This window comes from Clarias gariepinus, chromosome 14 (assembly GCF_024256425.1).
Source record: "Clarias gariepinus isolate MV-2021 ecotype Netherlands chromosome 14, CGAR_prim_01v2, whole genome shotgun sequence".
NCBI lineage: Eukaryota > Metazoa > Chordata > Actinopteri > Siluriformes > Clariidae > Clarias > Clarias gariepinus.
The window spans coordinates 5945807-5970812 of record NC_071113.1 but is presented as its reverse complement, the minus strand read 5'-3'; the positions used below and the strand labels follow the sequence as shown (position 1 = coordinate 5970812).

The following is a 25006-nucleotide window of genomic DNA, read 5'->3' as shown; positions in this document are numbered from 1 at the left end:
AGTACAAAAACTTTTAAAAAGCAGAGGACTGCCCATAAGTAAAAACTTTTGTCCCAAATAAAGAACCATACTGGTGCTCGACATGTACATTGTTTAAGAATAGTAACAGCATCATGTATACAGATGGTCTTTTTTAATAACGCACTGATGTGTACTTCACGACCCAATCTAGCCCAAGATTCTTTGTTAACCTGGGAGGAGACCACAGCAGACATGCGAGCGACTCAAGGATATTAAAAATAAGTAGATTAGCGTATAAAATTTTGATACGTATTGCGTAAACAAGAAATAAAAGTAAAAGGGCGATTTGCGTAAAGTCTTCTCTTTAAGAGATAGGTGTTTGAACTGCCCATACGTTCTGGTTTTATGGTCTGCACAGTCAGCCAACGCCACCAGCCTATGGAGACCACAGAGACCGTGTCCTTTAAAGGATGCAGCCCTCGAATCTAGAGACGGACAAAATGTCACTGCAACAAAAGTCAATTAGGGTTTTTATTTTTCCATTTATAGAGTGAAGTCACATCACTGCTCACAACCTCCGAACTAAACAAATGATGTCTCAGTAAATTATTATTTTTTTTTTTCATTAAAAGTTTTTCTTTTCCTGAAGTGTGTGTAAATTTTTTTGGGCTGTCTGTGTGTGTACAGTATGTATATGAGAGAGAGATATATTAGATTAATCAATATGAAAACATATTCATGTGTTAAATCTAATTAGATCCAGTTCATTGTTTGAGAAAGAAAATATACCTTCATAATGTTTTAAGTTCTAAGCAGGAAACAAGTGGCATTTAAATATGAATACTTTTCCAAAACCCTGTAAATGGCTGCAGCACCAAAAGCTTAAATCAAGGTGTTAAGTCCAGCAAATAACAAGATCATGGATTATTTTTTAACTCACTCTGATAAATTATAAAATTAAAGAGGTAATATCCAAGCAGCTCTTGAACAGCTGCGTGTATATACATCTGTATACTGTGTGTATATACATTAACTTTTACGTTTAGACTTTCGGCAGATGCTCCAGAGCGACACACATTATAGAGTATAGATTCTTCCACACGGAGTTACTAACCAAGTACCATCAGTGTTTTTTTTTTTTTGTTTTTTTTTTTTCCCCTCAGTGGTGACTCAGCAGAACGGACATCTACAGGAAGTAAATTCCACTTCCTAAGTGCCAGAAGAAAAAAAAACACACTAACACACATGTAACATTTTGTGTGTGTTGTTGATGAAAAAATAATTAAAATTTTATTTGTCACATACACAGTAATGCATAGTACGATATGCAGTGCAATGCTTATAAGACTGCTTGTGACCTTTAACCTTTAAATTATTAATAAAAATAAATTAGAGAATGGAAATGAATAAAATATATAGAAGATGATGATGATAAGAAAAACAGGATATAAGATAAAATATGAAATATAGTAAAAAAAAAAAAAAACATGTTTTACCGTCTGTCTTTATTTTCGTCAACATTTAGTTTTTCTCCTAATCTGCTACGATAAGGTGTTCATTCTTTATGGGTAGTAGTGTTTCCTGGGTCACATATCAGGAGTAGTTTGCGCACCCAGTGACGGGTTGTTACAAGCTCAGTTATCTTTACCTCTTCGTTAAAGATTTCTCACAATCGTTGGGGAAAAAACCACACACACCTAAAGAGGGTGGCATGCTGCAAACACAGTCTGCTTAAAATAATACTACACAAACATGTTTTTATTAAACATAACATGTGAACATTCACAGTGCAGGGTGGAAAAAGCATGTAAACCCCTAGCCTAATGACTTTTCCAAGATATAATTGGGGCAGGAGGGAGCCAACCTTGAGTCCAATCAGTGTGATGATATTGAATGTTGAAAGCTGTCCTGCCCTTTAAAAACACACACCAGTTTTGGGTTTACTGGTTTCAAGGAGCACTGCATGATGTGAACAATGCTTTGCAGAAAAGAGCTCTCAGAAGACCTACGATCAAGAATTGTTGACTTGCATGAAGCTGGAAGGGTTACAAAAGGATCTCTAAAAGCCTTGATGTTCATTTGTCCACGGTAAGACAGACTGTCTACAAATGGAGAAAGTTCAGCACTGTTGCTACTCTCCCTAGGTGTGGTCGTCCTGTAAAGATGACTGTAAGCGCAGAGCGCAGAATGCTTAATGAGGGAAAGAAGAAACCTAGAGTGTCGGCTAAAGACTTACAGAATTCTCTGGCACATGCTAACATTTTTGTTGACACATCTACCATAAGGAAAACATTAAACAAGAATGGAGTACATGGGAGGACACCAAGTAGCAAGCCATTGCTGTCCAAAAAAAAATATTGCAGCAGGTTTGAAGTTTGCAAAAGAGCTCCTGGATGTTCCACAGCATGACTGGCAAAATATTTTTTAAACAAATGAAACCGAAATTGAGTAAGTTGTTTGGAAAGAACCCACTACACACTATGTGTGGAGAAAAAAAGGCACAGCACACCGACATTAAAACCTTATCCACACTTTAAAACATGGCCGAGGGAGCATCATGGTTTGGGGCTGCTTTGCTGCCTCAGGGCCTGGATGGATTGTTGTCAATGATAAAAAAAAAATGGATTGTTGTCATTGATGGAAAAATGAATTTCAGAGTTTATCAAGACATTTTGCAGGAAAACGTAAGACCATCTGTCCGCCAACTTAAGCTTCACAGATGATGGGTGATGCAACAGAACAATGTCCCAAAGCATTCAAGTAATTCAACAAAAGAATGGCTTCAACAGAACCAAATATGCCTTCTGGAGTGGCCCAGTCAGAGTCCTGACCTCAACCCAATTGAAATGCTGTGGCATGACCTTAAGAGAGCAATTCGCACCAGACATCCCAAGGATATTTTGCTACACTGAAACAGTTTTGTGAAGAGGAGTGGTCCAAAATGACTCCAGATCGTTGTGCAGGTCTGATCTGCAACTACAGGAAACGTTTGGTTGAGGTTATTGCTGCCAAAAGAGGGTCAACCAGTTATTAAGTCCAAAGGATCACATACTTTTCCCCTCCCTGTACTGTGAATGTTTGTTTTTATTTAACATAACATGTAATGTTTGTGTAGTATTATTTTAAACAGACTTTGTTTTTCTGTTGTTGTGACTTAGATGAAGATCAGAGCACATTTTATGACCAATTCATGCAAAACTCCATCTCAAACATACTTTTTCTTGCAACTGTAGATTAACTGTAGGGTTAATTAATAATAATCTTATTGCTAAAATGTTTTGTTTTTGTTGACTAACACTAGACTAAAAATGTCCAGACCTTTAGGCGACTAAAAATTGACTAAACAAAAAGTGGATAAGATTGACTAAATATGATAAAAACTAACAAGGGCATTTAGTTTGGGACTAAGACTAAAGTTGAAAGTAGCTGACAAAATTAACACTAGTACCGTGTGTGTATGTTGCTGCGACCTGCATTGTGCTTTGTTTCATTCTTGGCGGTTTTTGCACTTCCACGCTAGCTGCGTCTCTCACCTCCTGTTGTGCTGCAGTGTGAATCGAGGCAGCGGGGCAAATCCTGATTACGTGGCTGCACCTAAGCCGCCCACGCGCTATAAATAATTTGTTTGGTTGAAAGGTGACCTTTTAAAACCTTAAAACTGTTCTTTACGGCCGGTCATCCCTTCCGTGGCTTCTTTTAGCATCTTTGCAGCAGCTCTTCTTCTACACACACACACACACATTTGGATGTGTGTTCTGTTGTGTTTTATTCCTCGACACAGATGCAGTTTGTTCTGCTTTGACGAGCTGCTGCTTATCAGCTGCCGTGCATATGGGTGAGAGGTTTTTGTGTTAAGAAGGAAGAGATGAAGGCTTAAGGTGGGCGTTCAACTGATAGATGTTTTGGGTTTTTTTTTGTTTGTTTTTGTTCAAATACTTTTTCCATCACGCTTACACATATCATGTATTTGCCATAGCAGCATGGTGTGTGTGTGTGTGTGTGTGTGTGTGTGTGTGTGTGTGAGACTGACTCCTGAACAGAAAGCAGATCTAGTCTCGGCCTGTATAACATGCCCGTCGGAAACTGTGGTTTCAGTGCGTCTGCTCGCGCAACGTTATTTCACAGACACAAAAAAAAGACATCAAGTGTAAATCAGGCGTGGTGTTAGTGTTATTTTAGTGATAACTGGCTGAGTGTTCGCTCGATGACAGCTGGGGGTTTGGGAAGTGGGTAGGACTTGGTAATACGGGTCTTTATTTTCTGTCTGCTTGTTACACACGTTGCTTCAACCTGACATTCAAGTCAAGTTTGTTCCCTTTATTTTTGTAAGACACTTCCACAACATTTAGGTCTTCGGATGGGAATCACCAGTCACCTCCTGATACGATTTGATCACGATACTCGATTTAACGATTCAATAAAAATTTTGATTCTCTGATGTATTGCGATTTTATAAAATATCCCGATTCGATATTACATTTTTCACACAATTTTATTACAGCTTGAAACTTTTTTTTAAAGAAAGTTTAATGAGTAATTAAATGTCGCCTGTTCTCGACACCGCCCCCCCCCCCCCTTTTTTCTTAAAAAAATACAATCTAACTTAAAATAAAAGAATTTAAGATTATACAGAGCAGCATGTAGCTCTGTCATCCGTTATAATTATTTCGAAACAAATAATTCACTCCTACCACATGGGAATAGAGTCATGTGTAAGTAGTTTACCTGAGGATTATAAAGAAATGGCAAAGTTTTAACACCTCAGATGTCTCTGAAGTCCCAAAACTTAAAAGTGAATGCACTGCGAACGATTTTCAACTAATTAGCGCTTAGTGTTTTAAGACCGATGGACGCATGTGTCATGAGTTTGGAGGAAAAAGGCAATGGAAGATTTTAACGGCACGGTTTTTGATAATGTAATGCCATTAAAATTCGTTTCTGTTCTGGTTTTTTTTTATGTTTCTGGAGTCGGTGTGGCGATAGGTAAATCTAATCTCAATTTAAGTAATTTTTATTTCCATAATTCTCTCCAATATTGCTGGTACTGTTTAAAATATTGGGAATCATATTCTTAGTAGATTTTCTTTTTTTTTGTAATCTGACTCTTATTTGCAACCTTGAATTTCCCAAAGTCCAAGTTTGCGCTTTTAAATGTTTTTTTTTTTTTTTGTTTTTTTCTTCTTCCTTGGTCATTAATCGAAAATTATGATCTACATGACCGTGAGTGCCTGAACAATCAGTTCGAGTTTCATATTGCGCTTCTTTTGTGTGGCAATTCACGTATCACCACGTATTGACTCCAGAATCGATTTCTTTAAAATGTATAGATATATTTTAATGTACACCACGAATTCCGGTAAAGTTGGGACGTTTTTAAAATTTTAATAAAATGCAAACTAAAAGAAAGTCAAATCACATTAGCCATTATTTTATTCACATAAATGTTTAAACTGGAAAAATTTTACAATTTTATCTGCTGAAGGAGCTCATTTTTAATTTGGTGCCTGCTACAGGTCTCAAAAAAGTTGTAATATACATGTTTGTATTTGAGGTGGTAAAAATCCTCTGTAATCCTATAGATGGTTCGCTCTAAACTATTCACGCATTGGCACGCCGTACAGCATCCTTTTCTTGTGAAATATTTATAAAATCTCGATACTGACAGAATTGCAGTACAAATCGAATCGGCGCTTGTATATCGTGATGTCGTATCGGGTGATTCTCGTCCCTCGTATGAAGGTTTGTTGCTCTTCCCAGTACATGTGTTCCACTTTATCTTTAACACATTTTCCTTCACAATTTCAGCTGTACTTTTTTTTTTTTTTTTTTTTTTTTTTTTTTTGCTTTGACGTTCTTTCCCCGTGTCCGTTCTGCGGGTGAGCAGATCACATGTCTCATAAGCACAGCTGTTTTTGTCTGGCCGACAGATTTTCAGTGATTGTGTATGATCTTTCTCAGCGCTGTGCGTGTGTTACGGTGCCATTGTTAACTCGAAATAGGAGTTCATCTGTGGTCAGCTGTGAATGTCAGCCATAATGCGTGTAAACACTATTGTGAACATAATGGCTTTTGGGAGGCAGTGTTTACTTGAAATGTGCAGTTAACGTAGGAGTGTACATAACTTCCTCAAATAAATTATGCGGACTTGTGACATTTATTAATGCGCTATGTGTCATGGAACGATCAGATGGTGATTTAGTGCTTCTTAACCATTTCTTTATTGTATTTAATGAGATGTTTGATCCCTTTTTTTTTTTTTTTTTTGCCTGAACTAAACATTTCATAGTTGAGTAGGTCTTAAAGACTTAAGTGATTCAGAGTGGAGTCTATGGATTACTTTTCCCTACAGCTTTAATTCAGTGTGGCATCAGGGCCTGATGGAGGTGCGGCGGGTACAGTCGACCCCTAAAAAAGTTACATTTTTAGAGGACCTGCAAATTGTGAAAAAAAACGCTACTTTAGGATGTGGTAAAAAAAAAAAAAAAAAAATTTAAATTTTAAAATTTTTTAAATTTTGGCGGTTTTATAGTTTAAACCTTCAATCTGGTCCTAAAACACTTTAGTTTCATTTCAAACTCAGCTTAGTACATTACCTCTTAGAATTAAAGAACGAATAAAAAGGTAAACCTGTAAAATACAGATGTTATAGGTGCGTCTTCTTTGGTATTAGTTCTGTAGGGAATTGATGTTAATATCCGTTACAAAATTTGTAAATTATATATTATATAGTTTAACATTAAAACGCATAAAAAATTATATATTGCCACGAAAAAGTCATAAGAAAAAAGAAATTGCAGGTGTTTATTTGAGGTTTCCTCGAAATTGCAAGGGTTTCCATAAACAGTTATTCGTTATGTTCCCAGGAAAAATCGGTGAACTCTGAACCGCGACTGTATGTCTGATCGGTTTTATATGTTGTCTGTGAAGAAGTATTAGCAAATATCTAGGGATGTTGTTTATAATAACATGGAAATTAGTTTGCAGGGCCAGGAAGTACACTGATTTGCATATAATCATGATACAAGGGGTGTTCAAGTCAAACCGTGACTTTTAACATAATGAGAGAACACCGTTAACTCCCTTTATTTCTCTATATAGTCCCCTGCTACACTAATGCACTTATCACAGCATTTCACTAGAGCTTGGATGACATCAAGGTAGAAAGTTTTCTCAGTATGCCTCAGACGTGATCGGACTGACCGCTTTACGCCTGGAAGTGTTTCACTGTGTTTTAAAGTGTTTCCTCATTATATTGTGCTTAAAGTCTTCTGTTAATGGATATCAGTTTCAAGTAGGCCTGGGCGATTAATCGAAAAGTGATTAAAATTGACAATTAGAACCTATAATCAAGTAAATTTTCCCAGGGCGATTATTTCGATTACTTTCCCTTTAAAAACATTACCGCGTGTGGAGTCACGTGACCCCGCTCCGTTACGTTATTTCGCCAACATGTCGAGCATGAAGAGCTTAAACACTGAGACAACTGAGCAACAAGAGCAGCTTGTACCAAAGAAAAATGCCTTCTCCGGTATTTGGACACATTTTGGCTTCAGTAAGGATGACACTGAACAAAATGAAGTCAGATGTAGATACTGTAGAAAAACAGTTTAAACTAAAAAAAATATAAAAACTAATAAAACGTCTGTCTTTATTTTCGTCAATCCGCTGCGATACGGCGTTCATTCATCACAGCTCTTCATCACAGCAGTATTACTCGAGCCAAAGAGAAGAGGCGATATCTGGGCCCTATTCCTTCATATTGAACTGGAGAGAAAAAAAAAGCAGATGTGTAGTAATTTCAGAGGGGACACAGTGGGGGCACACAATCGCTGGGAAAAATGACACAAACCTGAAGTGACACTTCAAGGCATACCTTGATGTGTAATAATCAACCAGTTTTACAGTCTCTCTGTGGTAATTGTGTTACCATATGTTAATATAATTATGTTGGGGGGAAAAAATATGGACATGCAGCAGTTGTTGTGGTGATTTAAAATAAATATAATTAGCTGAAAACATTAATGTTAAGATAATTATTTGTAAAAAAGAAAAAAACATAAAATAAATGGTTTTGTCTAGACTAGATTGACTGTAAAGTTTATTAATAAAATGTTCTGTTTTTGTTGACTAAATCTAGACTAAAATGTCCAGAGTTTAGTCGACTAAAACTTGACTAAGCAAAAATAGGTTAAGATTGACTAAATATGATAAAAACTAACAGGGACATTTATCCTGGGACTGGACAAAATTAACATCTTAAGGTCGGCTCCGCTAGGGATAAGTAACCCGGTTGTACCACACCTCTGGCACAGCTGGTGTGTATTGAAAAGCTTGTTATAAAGAAAGTGTAACAAATACTTCGTAGTAAAGCCTACTGCTTCAGATCCCACCTGTCCTCTGACCCATTAATCTAAATATGTATACGAGATAGAATTCATAGATAAATTACTCATTTATATACAAATCTGTGTGTTTTTCTTTTGTTCTGTGAAATTTTGCTGCCTTTATTTTTTGGCATTGTGTGGTGTTCCTTGTGTGTATTTGCGAATTAGTTCGTTTCCAAAGGCCACTGTTGGAGACAATTATGTTAGTGAGTGTTAATTTAATTTAAAAGCATCATCCAATTCTTCAATAAGAACATTTGTACACCTGCTTATTTGTGTCGTCAGCCAGTCACAAAAGCGTACAATCATACAGAGACCGGTCGAGATCTTTATCTAATCTAAATTAAACATCAGAACGCAGGGCTCCAGACAAACAAATCTTTTTTTTTTTTTAGGTCGAACCCAAAACATTTAGGAGCCGATTTAAAATTTTAGGTTGAATCTTTTTCATGACCTAACCAAGTGAACTTGTCTGCTGATTTAATAAGTAACCCAGTTAGTTGTGCTTTAGTTGGCATTATGTGACGAATCTGGGTGAGATTAATACGTTACTGGGCGACTTGATTTTCTCCATTGATGGCATCTGATTGTATGTAGAAGAGTTTGGACGCGCAGGAAGTGAGAATAAGTCAGAAGTCATTTTTTTTTATTTGGCCATTTGGTGTTTCCTGTTCATTGTCGTCACACCGTTAGTTAGCACGGCACTGGACATGGTTCAAACCAAGAATAAATAAAAAAATCATACGGAAATTCATTGAAACTCATTTAACAGCTATTAGAATATATTATCAAATTAAGTATCTCTTCAGTTATTCTGCAATTAATGTAAACAGCGTGTTGACCCAGGATTTCATTAACTGTTGATTTTCTTTGAATCTCACTGGATGAGCTACAACAACAGCACCACCACGTCAGGATCCGTTCCTGTCAGCCAAGAACAAGGAATATCATGGGCCGAGTACGGCACAGGACCCATATTTGTGATGGCAGCCTGTAAAAGAAACAGTGGCACACTCCTTCCCTCTGTAGTGCTAGGGTCTTCTCCTTGGGCAAGGGAGACTAACCCTTACGAGGGTCACACTTAAACCTTTCTACTATTCTATCCTTATATTCTTGGTAGAAGACTCACAATTGAACTCACTCCGTAGGGACCTGGAGAATAATTGATCCCCACTATCCCCATCCTATTATAAGGGACAACTTGTTTGCCGTGAGTTGCGATACGTGTCGGTGGAGAAAGGAAAATAAAACAAAAATGTGGTTTGCTGCAGCTCCCATTATTGCAACACGTCATTTTGGCTCCTACTTCATCTAGACGGGAGGTTGGAATGGCTTGATCCAATCAATCGGCTGGTCAAAGCGTACTCCTGGGATATTCTGAGATAAATGAACCTGAATAACTTTCAGACTCATTGGAGACTTTAGCTAAGGGTCATCAAGTGATTTTGAGCAACCTGTTGCTTATTTTGCTTGAGTATATCATCACTGTATCCTTGATGCATAATCTGCTGGAGTTCCGAGGCGACAAGGGGGATGTGCAGGGCTGTGGCAACTACAGAGGAATAAAGTTGATAAGCCATACAATGAAGCTTTGGGAAAGAGTAGTGGAAGCTAGGTTAAGGGCTGAGGTGAGCATTTGTAAGCAGCAATATGGTTTCATGCCTAAAAAGAGTACAACGGATGCAGTATTTGCTTTGAGAATGCTGATTGAGAAGTACAGAGAAGGTAACAGGGAGTTGCATTGTGTCTTTGTAGATTTAGAGAACGCGTATGACAGGGTGCCGAGAGAGGAGCTGTGGTATTGTATAAGGAAGTCTGGAGTGGCAGATAAGTATGTTAGAGTGGTGCAGGACATGTATGAGGGCTGTAAGACAGTGGTAAGATGTGCTGTATATTTGACAGAAGAGTTTAAGGTGGAGGTGGGTCTGCATCAAGGATCGGCTCTGAGCCCCTTCTTGTTTGCTCTGGTGGTGGACAGAATGACAGATGAGGTTAGACAGGAGTCTCCATGGACAATGATGTTTGCAGATGACATTGTGCTTTGTAGGGAGAGCAGGGAACAGGTGGAGGAAAATTTAGAGAGGTGGAGGTACGCTCTGGAGGGCAGAGGAATGAAGGTTAGCCGTAGCAAGACAGAATACGCGTGTGAATGAGAGGAATCCAAGTGGAACGGTGAGGCTACAGAGAGCAGGGGTAAAGAGGGTGCAGGACTTTAAGTTCTTTGGGTCAACGGTCCAGAGGAATGGTGAGTGTGGAATTGGGTAAAGAGGTGGATACAAGCTGGTTGGAATGGGTGAAGAAAAGTGTCAGGTGTGTTATGTGAAAAAGAGCATCAGCGAGAATGAAAGGAAAGGTGTTCAAGACAGTGGCGAGACCAGCGATGCTCTACAACTTAAAGACAGGAGGCAGAGTTGGAGGTAGCAGAGATGAAGATGTTGAGGTTCTCTTTGGGAGTGACAAGAATAGATAGAATCAAGAATGAGTTCATTAGGGGGACAACCCATGTTAGATGTTTTGGAGATAAAGTCAGAGAGGCCAGATTAAGGTGGTTTGGACATGTTCAGAGGAAAGATTGTGAGCATATTGGTAGAAGGATGCTGAGGTTGAAACTGCCAGGCAGGAGGTCTAATGGAAGACCAAAGAGGAGATTTATGGATGCAGTGAGGGAGGACATGAAGTTGTTGGGGTGAGAGGAGAGGAAGCAGAGGATAGGGTTAGGTGGGGGCATATGATTCGCTGTGGCGACCCCTGAAAGGAAACAGCCGAAAGACAAAAGTTATCATAAAGCAAGAAAAATGGTGGCTGCTGCTCTAGTTTTTGCTTTAAACAAAACTTTTGCTTGTGTGGTCAAAAAAACTTTCAAGACAATTGATGGCCAGACAGATATCACTTGGATGCATAAAGATAAACACCAAACTATTAACATAATAATTCCTTCCCAAAATCAAAGAATACAGGAGTCCAGAACTGACTCCTCAAATATTACTCAATCAAAGGGTAATACTTCAAAAACAAAACAAATTACAGATGCAGAAATGAAAGACTGTGAACATTCTAGCAGAAGCCCTACCCCTAAAGCAGTGGTTCTCAAAGATTTTCTGTTATTTCCCACTTAAGAGGGTAAGGGAATTTTCAAGCCCCACTTGTCAACAAAATGATAACGAAATCGGCCAAGTTTACTATTTATTGTAATATCAATTCCTAAACCAATAAGATCAAATAACACGAAGTTCAAAGCAGATAAAATACACGTGCAATTGTTATAACAGGCTTACTTTGTCACTTATCTAGAGCTTTCTTTCAAAGAAGTCGAGTGGCTTATTAACGTGACTGGGGTGTGTTGTCTGTAAGTGTCTTCTAACTTTGTTCGGTCTCGTGCTGTCTGCTTATGGCGTTATATTCCTGCCACAATTCTGAGCGCGCAGTATCTCCCCTGCTCGCTCAACATGTTCTCCGGGCAACATTTATTTTCTGTGCCAATCACAGACTTTCACACACTACTTCTGATTCTGTTCTGATTGGCTGTTCCTTCTCTATCAGCTGGCAATATCGACCGCATAACGGAAGCGTTGTAAATAAAGATTTATAAGTAAAGTGACTGAGTTGCCCGATTTGACTTTTAGTCGATGTAGTCTAACAATAAGCTATATGGATAATTAGATAAGTAAATAAAAACACACAATGGACAAACGTATACTATACTAATACTTGTATTAATAAGTATATACTAATACTTCATTGAATAAAAAAATGAATATTTGGTTATAATATTTATAAATATATACAACTTTATTTACAATGTTTCCTTTTTATAATTATTTTCTTTTGATTTTGTAAAGTTGAGCGAGTGTACAGGCAGAGTCGAGTGCGCACAGAAAATAAATGTTGCACGTGTGTGCAGGCAATGTCGAGCGCTTACAGAATCGAGAAGTCACGCTTGCACAGAGAACATGTTGAGCGAGCAGGGGAGACCCTGCAGACCACCTGGCGTGTCTTGAAGGCTTACTGCCAGTTGGCACTAAGGGACCTAAAGTGTGCCAAGAAAACATCCCCCACACCATTACACCACCACCACCAGCCTGCACAGTGGTAACAAGGCATGATGGATCCATGTTCTCATTCTGTTTATGCCAAATTCTGACTCTACCATTTGAATGTCAGAACAGAAATGTCGAGACTCATCAGACCAGGCAACATTTTTCCAGTCTTCAACTGTCCAATTTTGGTGAGCTCGTGCAAATTGTAGCCTCTTTTTCCTATTTGTAGTGGAGATGAGTGGTACCTGGTGGAGTCTTCTGCTGTTATAGCCCACCTGCCTCAAGGTTGTGCATGTTGTGGCTTCTCAAATGCTTTGCTGCATACCTCGGTTGTAACGAGTGGTTATTTCAGTCAAAGTTGCTTTTTTATCAGCTTGAATCAGTCGGCCCATTCTCCTCTGACCTCTAGCATCAACAAGGCATTTTCGCCCACAGGACTGCCGCATACTGGATGTTTTTTTTTCCTTTTCAAACCATTCTTTGTAAACCCTAGAAATGGTTGTGCGTGAAAATCCCAGTAACTGAGCAGATTGTGAAATACTCAGACCGGCCCGTCTGACACCAACAACCATGCCACGCTCAAAATTGCTTAAATCACCTTTCTTTCCCATTCTGACATTCAGTTTGAATTTCAGGAGATTGTCTTGACCAGGACCACACCCCTAAATGCATTAAAGCAACTGCCATGTGATGGGTTGATTAGATAATTGCATTAATGAGAAATTGAATAGGTGTTCCAAATAATCCTTTAGGTGAGTGTATATGCCTTCTGGACACTGTACATCACCAATCCAAAGTCTATATGTCAAAGCTAATGTACACTCCTGAATATACAATCAAACTTAGAACAAATAGGCAAAATCCAGCATATCCAGCAGTCTTCACGAAACAATATTTAACAGTCTATCAATAGAAACCAAACTCTATCCGCCCACTTAGTTTACGTATTAAAACACATTTAGAGAACCTGAACAAATCCAAACAAATATCACCAGCAATTTCTGGAAATAAGAGGAAAATTACCACAGCATACCCCAATACAGATGAATCAAAATCAGGGCATAAAGTGGCAGCAGCCTTTGCAACAAATCTTGTACAGCAGGGTTTACACGTCTCAGACCAAAGTTAAATTTTTACTGCAGAAGCAAATGCTCTGCTTATGGCTTTGAAATTCATTAAATCCAGATTACGAAAGGATTACCTAATAACAATGGACTCAAAATTGTCTCCAAGCATTAGAAAATTTAAAAACAGATCATCCAACAATCGTGGAAATCATAACAGTTATCATTCTTAAAAGCCAATACTTTTAACATAATTTTCTGCTGGATACCTGGGCATTCAGGAATCCCTGGTAATTCCTGGAAAGCAGACAAAACTGCCAAAGATGCAAAATCTAAAAAAAACAATCAAATGCTTTATACCCTTCACAGATTTCACACCAATTTTAAATGAATAAATCAAAAATAAATGGCAACCACAATGGGACCAGAGCTCAAATAATACACTACATGAAATAAATCCAGATGTTGGATCAAGACATGCATTTCCTTTTAAAAATCGCTGGGATCAAGTGACTTATACAAGATGCAGAATAGGACACTCAAAAGCAACACTTTTTTTGTCAAGAGAAAACCCACCACAATGTTTATCATGCAGAACCCTTCTGTCCATCAAACATATGTTTTATTTGACTAATTCTTTTACTCCTTTATGGAACTTGTTTTATTCTGTTGACACAAAGTTTTTCAACAAGTAAATCCCAATGTAGTTTAAAAGTTCTTAGAAAAAAAATTATTTTAAACATCATAAGTTTTAATATTAAATAACAAAAATGCTTCTCGTTATGAATATAGCCATAGAAGCTGGCATGCGTTTAAAAAAAAAAAAAAAAAAAAAAGAAAGAAGGAATATTATGGGAGAAAGAGCTAGGGCTGGATTTTTGTGCATGGAAAGTCCCAGGTTAGTCACCAGCTCCAGAAATATTCACACCATCCTGTCCGATACCGCTATCCACACAATGATCAAAGTCACAGAGAGCACTTTTATCTTCATTCTAATTCAACCAGACATACCACGGTCATGATGGAGAGAGAAAATGGTACATGCGGTGCATCTAGTGCCTTAAACTGTAATGCATATGAAATAATATAATCATTTGTTTGTATTCACATCAAATTCAGAGTTTTGACGCACACACACCCAAAAAAAACGCAATATAGTGTCACTAATCTGCCCATAAAACTTGCGAGTTATGTCTTTTACTCACAATCTGTTAAAAACCACTGCGAAATATATATAGCACAGTCTTCTTTATTAGTCGAAGATGATGATCCTCTCGTTTGAGGCGAAAAAATCCCAATCTGGCAACATGACTCGCCACTATTAAGGTTGACCCAGTCCATATATGGTTCTCAAAATGTACATCACGTGTAAAAATGTACATTATGTTGCTGAAAGTATTCGCTCGCCAGACTTCACATGCATATGAACTTGAGTAACATCCAAGTCTTAATCCATAGGGTTTAATATGATGTTTGTCCACCTTTTATAGCTATAAGAGCTTCAACTCTTAAGGGAAGGCTTTCCACTAGGTTTAGGAGTGTGTTTATGGGGATTTTTGACCATTCTTTCAGAAGCACATTTGTGAACAGAGTTTTTATTTCCTTAGGTGCCATTACATTTTTGTGGGGAAAGGGGACACAGGTTTAGTTACGTGGATTGGTATGCCGTGTCAACGGCGTATAAGACTCACTTTGTCGCACTTAAGAACAAATTCGACTTAGGAACGGGCACCTGAAACGGAGCCCACTCGTAAGTCGGGGACTACCTGAACTGGTTTTAATGCTATGGCTGATGAATAAATGTGTAAACTGTGGAATTTGTATTCGATGCGTCTATTATGGGATTTGCATTGTGATATAACGTGCTTCCATGTTGTGATGATGTCATCTATTAAAACGTGCTAACAGTTCTACGTCTGTTGTTGTTCCACCACAGCCCGTAATGAACCTCTGAAGAAGGACAAGCCCAGGTGGAAGAGCGACTATCCCATGACAGAAGGCCAGCTGCGCAGTAAGAGGGACGAGTTCTGGGACACCGCGCCGGCTTTCGAGGGCCGCAAGGAAATCTGGGACGCGTTAAAAGCAGCCGCAGTGGCCCTGGAATGCAACGACCACGAGTTAGCTCAGGCCATCCTGGACGGAGCCAGCGTCACACTACCACACGGTGAGAGAATCCAAAAACATCTGAAAAAATGTCAGCATGTTTTCTGAGACATATACAGTTAAGATTTCAGCTTGCGTCTTTCTTCTGCAGGATCCCTGACCGAGTGCTACGACGAGCTTGGCAATCGCTACCAGCTACCCGTTTACTGCTTGGCCCCGCCTGTCAATCTGATCACCGAGAGGAGCGAAGAGGAATCCGTGCCGGAAAACGCTGACGCCCAGACGGCCCCGAAGAAGGAGTTCCAGCTCAAGGTGCGCCTCTCGACGGGCAAGGACGTCCGCCTGAGTGCCAGCATGTCTGATCCCGTGGGCCTGCTGAAGAAGCAGCTGCAGGCCCAGGAGGGCATCGAGGTGGCGCGTCAGCGCTGGTTCTTCTCTGGGAAACTTCTCACGGACAAGACACGCCTCCAGGACACAAAGATCCAGAAAGACTTTGTTGTCCAGGTCATCGTAAATCAGGCAGATTAATTAAAGCCAGACAGGACTGAATGGCGAAGAGAACACAGGAAGCTTTTATTTTATGGGAAGAAAAAAAAAAAGGGATTTCTCCGCCTAGTCTGTCTTTTTTTTTTTTTTTTTTTTTTATCTCACAGAAATGATAGTCAAGAAGAAAGAAGGACGTCGTGCTGCTTTAATCTTCTACTACAAAATGTAACTCGAGTCTGACCATCACTGTACCTTTTTTTGCTGAATCCTTACGCTGGTTTTGTTTGGACGGACGCTCTGACCCGTGAACCATGAAAGTCAAAGTGAATTAAAAAAAATTTTTTTGTGTGTGAGAGAGACCTGCACATGAGAGCCTCTTTAAAACTCACCATTTGGAAAAAAAAGCGATCGTTGAAAGAAAGTGGTTAAAATGTCCATGCTTGCTCGAGCGAAGTGCCAACGTGAATGAGTTTTTAAAAAAAAATAAAAGCACATATAATCGACTTCTCGACTGTGAGTCTGGAAAATGCTTCAAATTTTGAGGATTGTGTCGACCCATGCAGTACCTCAGCGCTTCTGCTCCTGATATCTCAAGGTCTTTTTTTTTTTTTCTTCTCTTGATATATATCCTTTTTTTTTTTTTTTTTTTGTAGACTACAGGAACTCGAGCTTCATTTGCACACTTTGCTTATAAAATGTATAAGCGTCTATGTGTATCGTGCGCCTTTTAACAGGAGAAAAGCTATTCTTATATGCTGATTGTTCTTGAGGTGTGCCTATCTGTACCAGGCTCTTCGATATATAAAATTATTTTGTTTGTTTTTTTTTCTTTAATTTTTATAAAAATAGTGGCTGGCCCCACAAATATCATTTCAAACTTGTATCCCGTTTGAAAATTTAGAGCAAAAGGCACAAGTTTAACTATGCAATGTCTTGTGTGCAAAAAAGTACAAAGATTAACCCTTTCATTGTTCACTAGGTGTCTGTAGTCTCCGTGTGTGTGCGTGTCTCTCTACTATGGCACACACATGTATTTCAGTGTATGCTGAGCAGGGTGAAAAAGAAATCAGGTTCGTAAATATTTAGGTAAGCGCAGTCTAAGACGTATATACGAAATAGATTTATGATGCAATGCGTCCTAGTGTCTTAAGTTTTTTTTTTAAAAATATGATCAGTTTCCTTATATTCGTTTTACTGAAACAGCCAGGATGATAAATAAAAATAAATAAAACACATTTGGGACGCTCTGTTCGGCCTTATCTCTAATGGAAATGAGCAGAAAAGTAGTTCCTTAGTAAAAACCAGCAGGGTAGGACAGGGTAGGGGTGGACAGGGGTGGGGTGGGCTAGCTGAGTTGGGGGTCTTGTGCTTTGTTTGTTTTAAACAATCCTAAGTATTTGGCCGCTTAGGTGTGTAAGCAACCATAAGAGAGACTCTGAGGGCAAAATTTATACAAAACCATCCTTTTAAATGTTAAAAAAAAAAAAAAAAAAAGGAATACTTTATTATACTAGTAACCCCATAAGATCGAGGGTCGAAGTTTCACATTTTAGAAAACAAACTGTACAACAAGCCATAACTTACATAACGTAAATTAGTGATATCAAATTAGTGATAAAGTGGCTTATGTTTTTTTTTGTTTTTGTTTTTTGTTTGTTTTTTTATATATAAATGTGCTGACCTTGGACAATCTTTAGGCTTCCTGTGAAACACGATTTAAAATATTACAAGCTCACGGCCTCCTTATGACCTGAGCCACTTTATTTTTCTTTTTGTTCATCTTTATTAGCTCTTTTTTTTAAATCAAGATTACACTAGACAATAAAATCAAGATTTAAAATATAAGGTTTAAAATTAGGATCAATATGTCAGGGCCCTTAAAACCAGGACCCTTCCTCTCTCTTTCTCTCTCTTTTTTTTTTTTTTTTTTTTCCCCAGACATGCACACACAAACCTGCTGTACAATGTCAGTACGGTTACTGCCTAATGAGAGGGTGTACTGCCCTATAATCCTACTGAATCTCCACCTGATCAGTGACCCGTCATTTATGTTCTTGTTCATGCTGTTTTATTTTTTATTAAAGTTTAAGAAACAGAGAACTGAGCTGCTTGAGGCCGCCGTGTTGACTGCCTGTGGCCTGCTGTTTAAACAGGTCCGATGGGTTTTTGAGGATAAACAGAATCCTAAACCTTCATGTTATGGCAACAGACCTAAAAGCTTCTCCTTTTTTTTTTGTTTTTTTTTATGTAGTCAGCATTTTAGATTATTGAGCAGTGACCTTCTTCTTCTTTAGTCTTTACTCTGATCATACAAAACAAAAAATGATGTTTGGATATTGTTTTCATAATCAGGTGGTACCACGTTGGTATTCATGTTAAAAATGAAGTGTAAAAACAATGTGTTAGAACGGTGTGCGATAATCTGAGAATGTCTAGAACAGTTCATGAAGGATGTCCATGTGTACACCTGTGTTTTATATTTTTAGCCTTAATGAATTCTCGAGGTCACTCACAAGCGCATACTTTGTTTTTAAGAATGTTTTAGAACATGTCCTGTCTTGCGTAGATGCAGTACATGCTCATGGCTGATCGTTACAGCCTGTGGAGGATCTTGTCTCCTGACTGTTCTGAAATCTAACGTGTTACGAGGTTGAACAAGCTCCACGTTGTGACTGAAATCCTAACGGAGCTGCTCCTAAAAGCCATGGATACTCCTCTCTATTTTTTGTTTCTTCTGACGGCTTAATAAAAAAGTTAGTTTGAAGGAAGTCCTTCCCATTACAAGCACCCGCATCGTATACCCCGTAAGCCATCCTCCTCTTTTAAAGCCTGCTGTTGTCTTTGGGAAGGACGAGGAGAGAGACTGTCCCAATTTTAAAGACTTTTCTAAATCTCTAAATATCTGTATATTGAGAATTTTAAGTTTAAACGTGTATGTGGTATAGAATGTTTACACGTAAGCAACCCTTTGTGATCATTTATAAGCCTTTTCTTCCTCACAGATATTTTAAGTATGAATAAAATCACTCCAAAAAAAACAATATGTTTGTCATTTCTGTGTTTGTATATTAATTTTCTTCTGCTGCTTCAGTGTTTTTAGATCTTTTTGTCAGGTGTTACTCTGGATTGTGAAGAATTGTGATAATCCCACTCCCTTGACCAAGAAGCAACCCCAGACATGGTCTCAGGATGCTTTACTCTCGGCATGACGCAGGACTGATTGTAGCGCTCACCTTCATACACTTCTCCCCAGGAAAAACATCAGAGTCAGACCAGACTGATATTCTGCAAAAGGTACAGGGATTGGACTGCTGAGGACTGGTGTAAAGTCATTTTATCTGACCTGTCCCCTTTCTGATTGTTTTGTGGCGTCCGGAGAAGAATAGGTGAGCGCTACCATCAATGCTTGTAATTATACCAGAGTAACATCTGACAAAAAGATCTAAAAACACTGAAGCAGCAGACTTTGTAAAAATGAATATTTGTGTCATGCTTAAAACATTTGGCCACGGCTGTATGCTCAGGTATTTGGGCGTTGACGCACTTTATTGAAAGTTTGCTTCTTGGCACCGACACCAGAAGGGATTGAAAATGAAGAAATCAAGAGATGTTGCAAGTGCGTACTTTCACCTTGAATTGAGGAGGTTTGCGAACTGCATGTGTTTTTAACACAATCCCACCATTTACATTTTATCCAAAGTGCTTCGAAGTTTCCATCATTGGACGGATCCTTACACTGGGCTTTTACAGGCTAATCATGAAACACGTCCTATAATTTGCATTATTAGTTTGCATTGTTTGCTAAACCTTCTGTATTTACATGCATTTAAGTGTCCCTTCCCCGTAGACTTTGATATTACGCCTACTGTACCTCCTCCAGAGTCTCCTGGGCTTTGGGTGGATATTGGCACAGGGTTTTTCTTCTGCACTGATTCACTGCATTTAGCCTCCAAGACTTTTGGTGTTACTCTGCTCGTCAGTGCTTTTCTTCTTTTAAAGGTTTCTAAAGTTTCTGCTTTTTTTTTTTTTTTTTTTGCCCAATTGTATATGACTCCTGCAATATTGACTGCATTTCATTCGCTCTGTACATGTGCTTTGCACAATGACCGTCTAATCTAATCTATTGATGGCCTCCTTCACCTTCATCAGCACCTATTTAAAGTGCAGTGTTCCCATAAACAGCTCCCAAGAGCAAATTCTACACTTGGTATCAAAAAAGTTAAATAAATATGGTAAACTTGGTAAACAATTTTAGACACACTAATTTACTGTCCAAATAATTACGTACCTTAATACATACCAGCTCAAATGTGTCCTTTAAAAAAATAAATAAAAAAATCTTGAGATTCCTTTTCTTGTGTTACATTTCACTGCCATCTAGTGTTGTCTAAGAAACAGTAAATTTAAGGGTTTTAAACTAATTCTATGATCACTGCACCATGTAGCTCCGGTAACTGCTACAATATTAAACTAGCATTCATTTAGGAAATTATATTTATTTATTTTCTCACTCACTCACTCACTCACTCATCGTCTATACTGCTTTATCCCGTATGCAGGGTTTTCAGGGGCCTGGAGCCTAACCCAGGGGACTTGGGGCATGAGTACCTTGGAAAGGGTGCCAATCCTTTACAGGGCATACACAATTCGCGGACACCATTTAGCCTAATCTACCCGGAGGAAACTCACCAAGCATGGGGAGAACATGCAAATTTTACATACACGGACCCTGAGGCAGGAATCGAACCCGGACCCTTGAGGTGCAAGGCTACAATGATAGCCACTATACCACCCTGCAGCCAAAATTATTAGATTTTAAAAAATATTTTAAATAATTAAAATATTTTGTATTTTTAAAGCAACCTCATCAGTTGTCATGGCATCAAAATATAATTGAAAACAAAAATCCAAAAATGTTTAAAGATGCAACGTCCTGATAAACATGTGTGACTTGTGGAATGGCCCAAATATTTCACTACTGTGAAAGCTTTCAACTAACAGGGTTAAAGGGTTAGGGTTGGTGACACCACTAACAAGCCCACCCATTCTTCATAATATATATTGTGTACTTGATGCTTTTTTTTTTTAAGGGTCAAAATCAATCAACACTCTCAAAAAAAAAAAAAAAAAAAAAAAAAAAGCACCTCCAGGGTCTGGGTTTGATTCCCGCCCCAGCGTCTGTGTGTCTGGAGTTTGCTTGGTGGGTTTCCTCCAACAAGCTAAAAAATGCAGATTAGGTTAATTGGCATTCCCAAATTGCCTCTAGTGTGTGAATATCCATGTGCCCTGTAGTTGATTGGCACCCCATCTGCCTCATGCCCCAAGTCTCCTGGGATAGGCTCCAGGCCCTCCCGTGACTCTGTATACAGGATAAACTGGTATAGATGATTAGCGAGAGTAAGTGAAAAGCCTTTTAGTTTTCCGAGCCCAAGGCCTTTCCACTTCCTGTCAGTGATGATGACTGGCTACAGCTGGTAGCTTCATCGTGCAACGTAAAAGGCGGTTATTTGACATCACCGTATAATCGACCAACATGGTGCACAATGGAAGATTCCAGGGAGCTGTGGAAAGATCTGAGGATGGTGGGTTTACATAAATCAGGACTGTATCTCAGCCATTTCTGAACAACCTTTAATTCCAAGATCAGTTTGTTGTACGTAAGTACAAGTTATTAGAAGGTGAAGCTGCTTTGCCCAGGTCTTGATGAAGACCCAAACTATCACTTAGCCAAGATGAAACTGGTTCAAATGATGAGGAACCACCAAAGCACAGGTCTGCTATAAAATGAAAGCTGCTGTCTCACATCAGTGCCGCATGTCTTCATGGACCTGGGTTATTTGTGTGTGGTGCACTGGACATGCTGGAACAGGTTTGGGCCTCTTAGTTCCACTGAAGGGAATTTACAGTTCACGTCTCCGACAAAGCTATGAAAAATGTTCTGCTGATTCATTAACACTTTTCTCAAGCTGGTGTGATGCAGTCATGATCGTTATGTAGTCATGATGCTGCCTGATGTGTTTTCCCCATTGTCCTGAAAGGACAAAAATGTTTTTTAATAAAAAAAATAGAGTTTTCTATTGTTACGAATGCCGTCTTCACTTTTTAAAACCATTATTATTACAGATTATACTGCTTTTTATCAAAAAAAAAAAAAAAATGATAAGAATTTAAATAACTGGCCAATAAGGATGTAGCACTTTAATACCCGCCCAATAGTAGCAACACAAAGACCCAGCTCCTCCAGGATTGCACCTCCAGGATCTGGGTTCGATTCCCGTCTCGGTGTTCATGGAGCTTGCATGATCTCCCCGTGCTTGGTGGGTTTCCTCCCACAGTCCAAAGATTTTCTGTGTCTTGAGATAGATTGGCATCCTGTCCAGGGTGTGCCGTGCCTCATGCCCAAAGTCTCCTTGGATAGGCTCCAGGCCCTAGCGACCCTGTACACAGGAGACGCTTTATAGATGATGAATAACTTTGTTCAACTCCTACAGAGAGTTTCAGTTTCAGTTTCTTCCAAGCTCACTCCAAGTAAATAGTTGTAGAGTAAATTATTTTTACTCTACAACTCACAGAGGTAATAACAGGCCAAAATGTTTGAGGATGTGTTCTGGTCCCAGTTTGCCTCAACTCGCAACTCACACGAGTCTGATTCACAGATCATGGATCTCATCCATGGCTTGAGATCAGTGTCGCTAAAAAGATAAACACAATTAACAATGAAGCTCTGCGTGACCTGCTTTCTAAGGAATGTTATAGACAAACAAGAAGATATAAATTCTAAGGAAAGATCCAGTGTTGGGAAACAATTTGTGATTAAGCAATGCTCTTGTGTTTTTTTTTTTTTTTTTTTACGGTACACCAGGCCACCCTTGAGAAATTTCTCCCAGTATAATGCAACACACAAGCTTTCTAGCTGCCTTTAGTCTCACGAAAAAAAAAAAAAAAAAAAAGACCAACTATTTGAAAATAACCACCAGATGGTAATAAAAATGCAACACATTTCACCAGTGACCACCAGGGGGCAGTGTAGACACAAAATAATTTCTCTAAATAACATCAACAATTGACCACCAGATGGCAGTGTGGGCAAATTAAAGCTGGAAAATTGTCTTTTTAATGAAACAGATAAATTATGGACTGTTGATAGAAATTTACACTGTGCACACTTCTTTTTATTTTTTTTGGTTATACAAATGTACAAGCTGTCTTGAGCTAGCAGAGAACTGTGCTTTCTTTGTGGAGTCATGCAGAGAAAGCAATTTCCTGCTAATATTTTTTTAAAGCCCATGTTTACAAGTAGATTATGAAATAATCCTATCAAATGACTTTGTTTTCAATAAGTGCAGAAGATTGTGGAAAACAAGGCAAGGGAGTGACAGTTAGTGACGGCAAGTGATGCTGTAAACTGTAATAGAAGTTCAAGCCTTTTGCACTCAATTTCTTCATTTCTTACATTTTTCTATATATAAGATAATTTATTTGTTCTCACTCACTCATCATCTATATGGTTTTATCCAGTATTCAGGGTCGCATATCCCAGGATACTTGGGTCATGGCGTGGGTTACACCCTGGACAGGGTGCCAATCCATCGCAGGGCACACACACTCACACACGCAAACAACTGCTCATGACCTAAAAAATTAGGTCATGAGCAGTTGCCTAAGTATTTCACTGCATATCGTACTGTGTATGTGACTAATAAAATTTGAATTTGAATTTAAACAGGCAACTTGGGATCACCAATTAGCTCAATCTGCAGGTCTTTGGACTGTGGGATGAAACCGGAGCACCTGGAGGAAACTCACCAAGCATGGGGAGAACATGCACACAAAGGCGGGACTCAAACCTGCACACTGGAGGTGCAAGGCAACAATGCTAACCATTACACCACTATGCTATCTATTTATTTTTTGCTAACTTTTTTATATTTAACATTTAACTTTTCTGTTTAAAGACATTGATGAACATCATAGTGCTATGAAAGAGAGAAGAAAATGTAATGTTCCCAACATCGTGTCTGGGTCTCAGGTTAAGTTAAGGGGAAAAAAAAGGTTGGGAAACATTTTGGAAAATGTTGGAATTTTTTTGTGGAAAAATAACTTTTAACATGTGATAATGTGTAAAAAAAAAAAAAAGGAATTCCTAATAAATACTATTTTTAAACATAAATCATTAAATGTCCCTATCAATATTTTTTTGTTCGCAGGTCTAAGGATGATATGGTAAAAACAGAAAAGGGGCACAAAGATACTAAAAAGCCCAAAAAGCTTCATGACCACGGGCGGGAATTATTCACAATTAAAATTGTTAAATGATGTAACCATCAGAGAGCTAATCTTCACAAAAGCAATCCCAAAGGCTGTTGCTGGGAATAAATATATTATAATTGGAGTTTTTGATGTAATTGACAACCGCAGCCTAAAAAGAAAGACTGTTATGAGGTCATTGGACAGTCACCTTACTTACACCTTAGTACCTCTGTTTATGTAGAGCACGCGGTCCTGAGGAACACATTCCTGTATATTGTACTTAAAAACAATACATCATTTCAGTGTGCATTACTGGGCATAAATGTGTGGTCGCAGTCCAGTCTTTGGAAATATCCTGTACAGTTTGGAGATGTCAGCCATTCATGGTAACCATTATATACATTTATAGATTTCTACAAATAATTTTAGAAATCCTGTTATTTTAGCTCATCATAACATTGTGCAATCAGAGCAGAAATAAAAGAAGAAAAAAAAAAGGAAATATGGCTAGACCATAAGTTAGATAAATATAATGTGTGTTTTTCTTTAAATGTTCTGTTAATCATACTGAAACTACACCACAGTATCCCATGTAGATTTTCCAAAGTCTCTACTGTTCTGTGTGTGTGGTTTTACAAAACGGATCTCAAATGTTAATAAAAAAAAATGCTATTATTAAAAATAATTTTTTCGAAAACAACAACAATAATAGTAATAATTA

The 25006-nt window shown here is 38.5% G+C and overlaps 1 protein-coding gene across 3 annotated transcripts in view; it reads left to right on the top strand.

Moving 5' to 3' along the window:
- Positions 1-16546, top strand: part of ubtd1b (ubiquitin domain containing 1b) — a 29202-nt gene extending 12656 nt beyond the window's left edge. For all 3 annotated transcript variants that reach the window (XM_053512298.1, XM_053512300.1, XM_053512299.1), the window contains exons 3-4: positions 15383-15610; positions 15701-16546. In XM_053512298.1, the coding sequence (XP_053368273.1) occupies positions 15383-15610; positions 15701-16077 (605 nt within the window). In that variant the 3' untranslated portion in view covers positions 16078-16546. The remainder of the gene's footprint in view (positions 1-15382; positions 15611-15700) is intronic.
- Positions 16547-25006: the final 8460 nt, after the last annotated feature.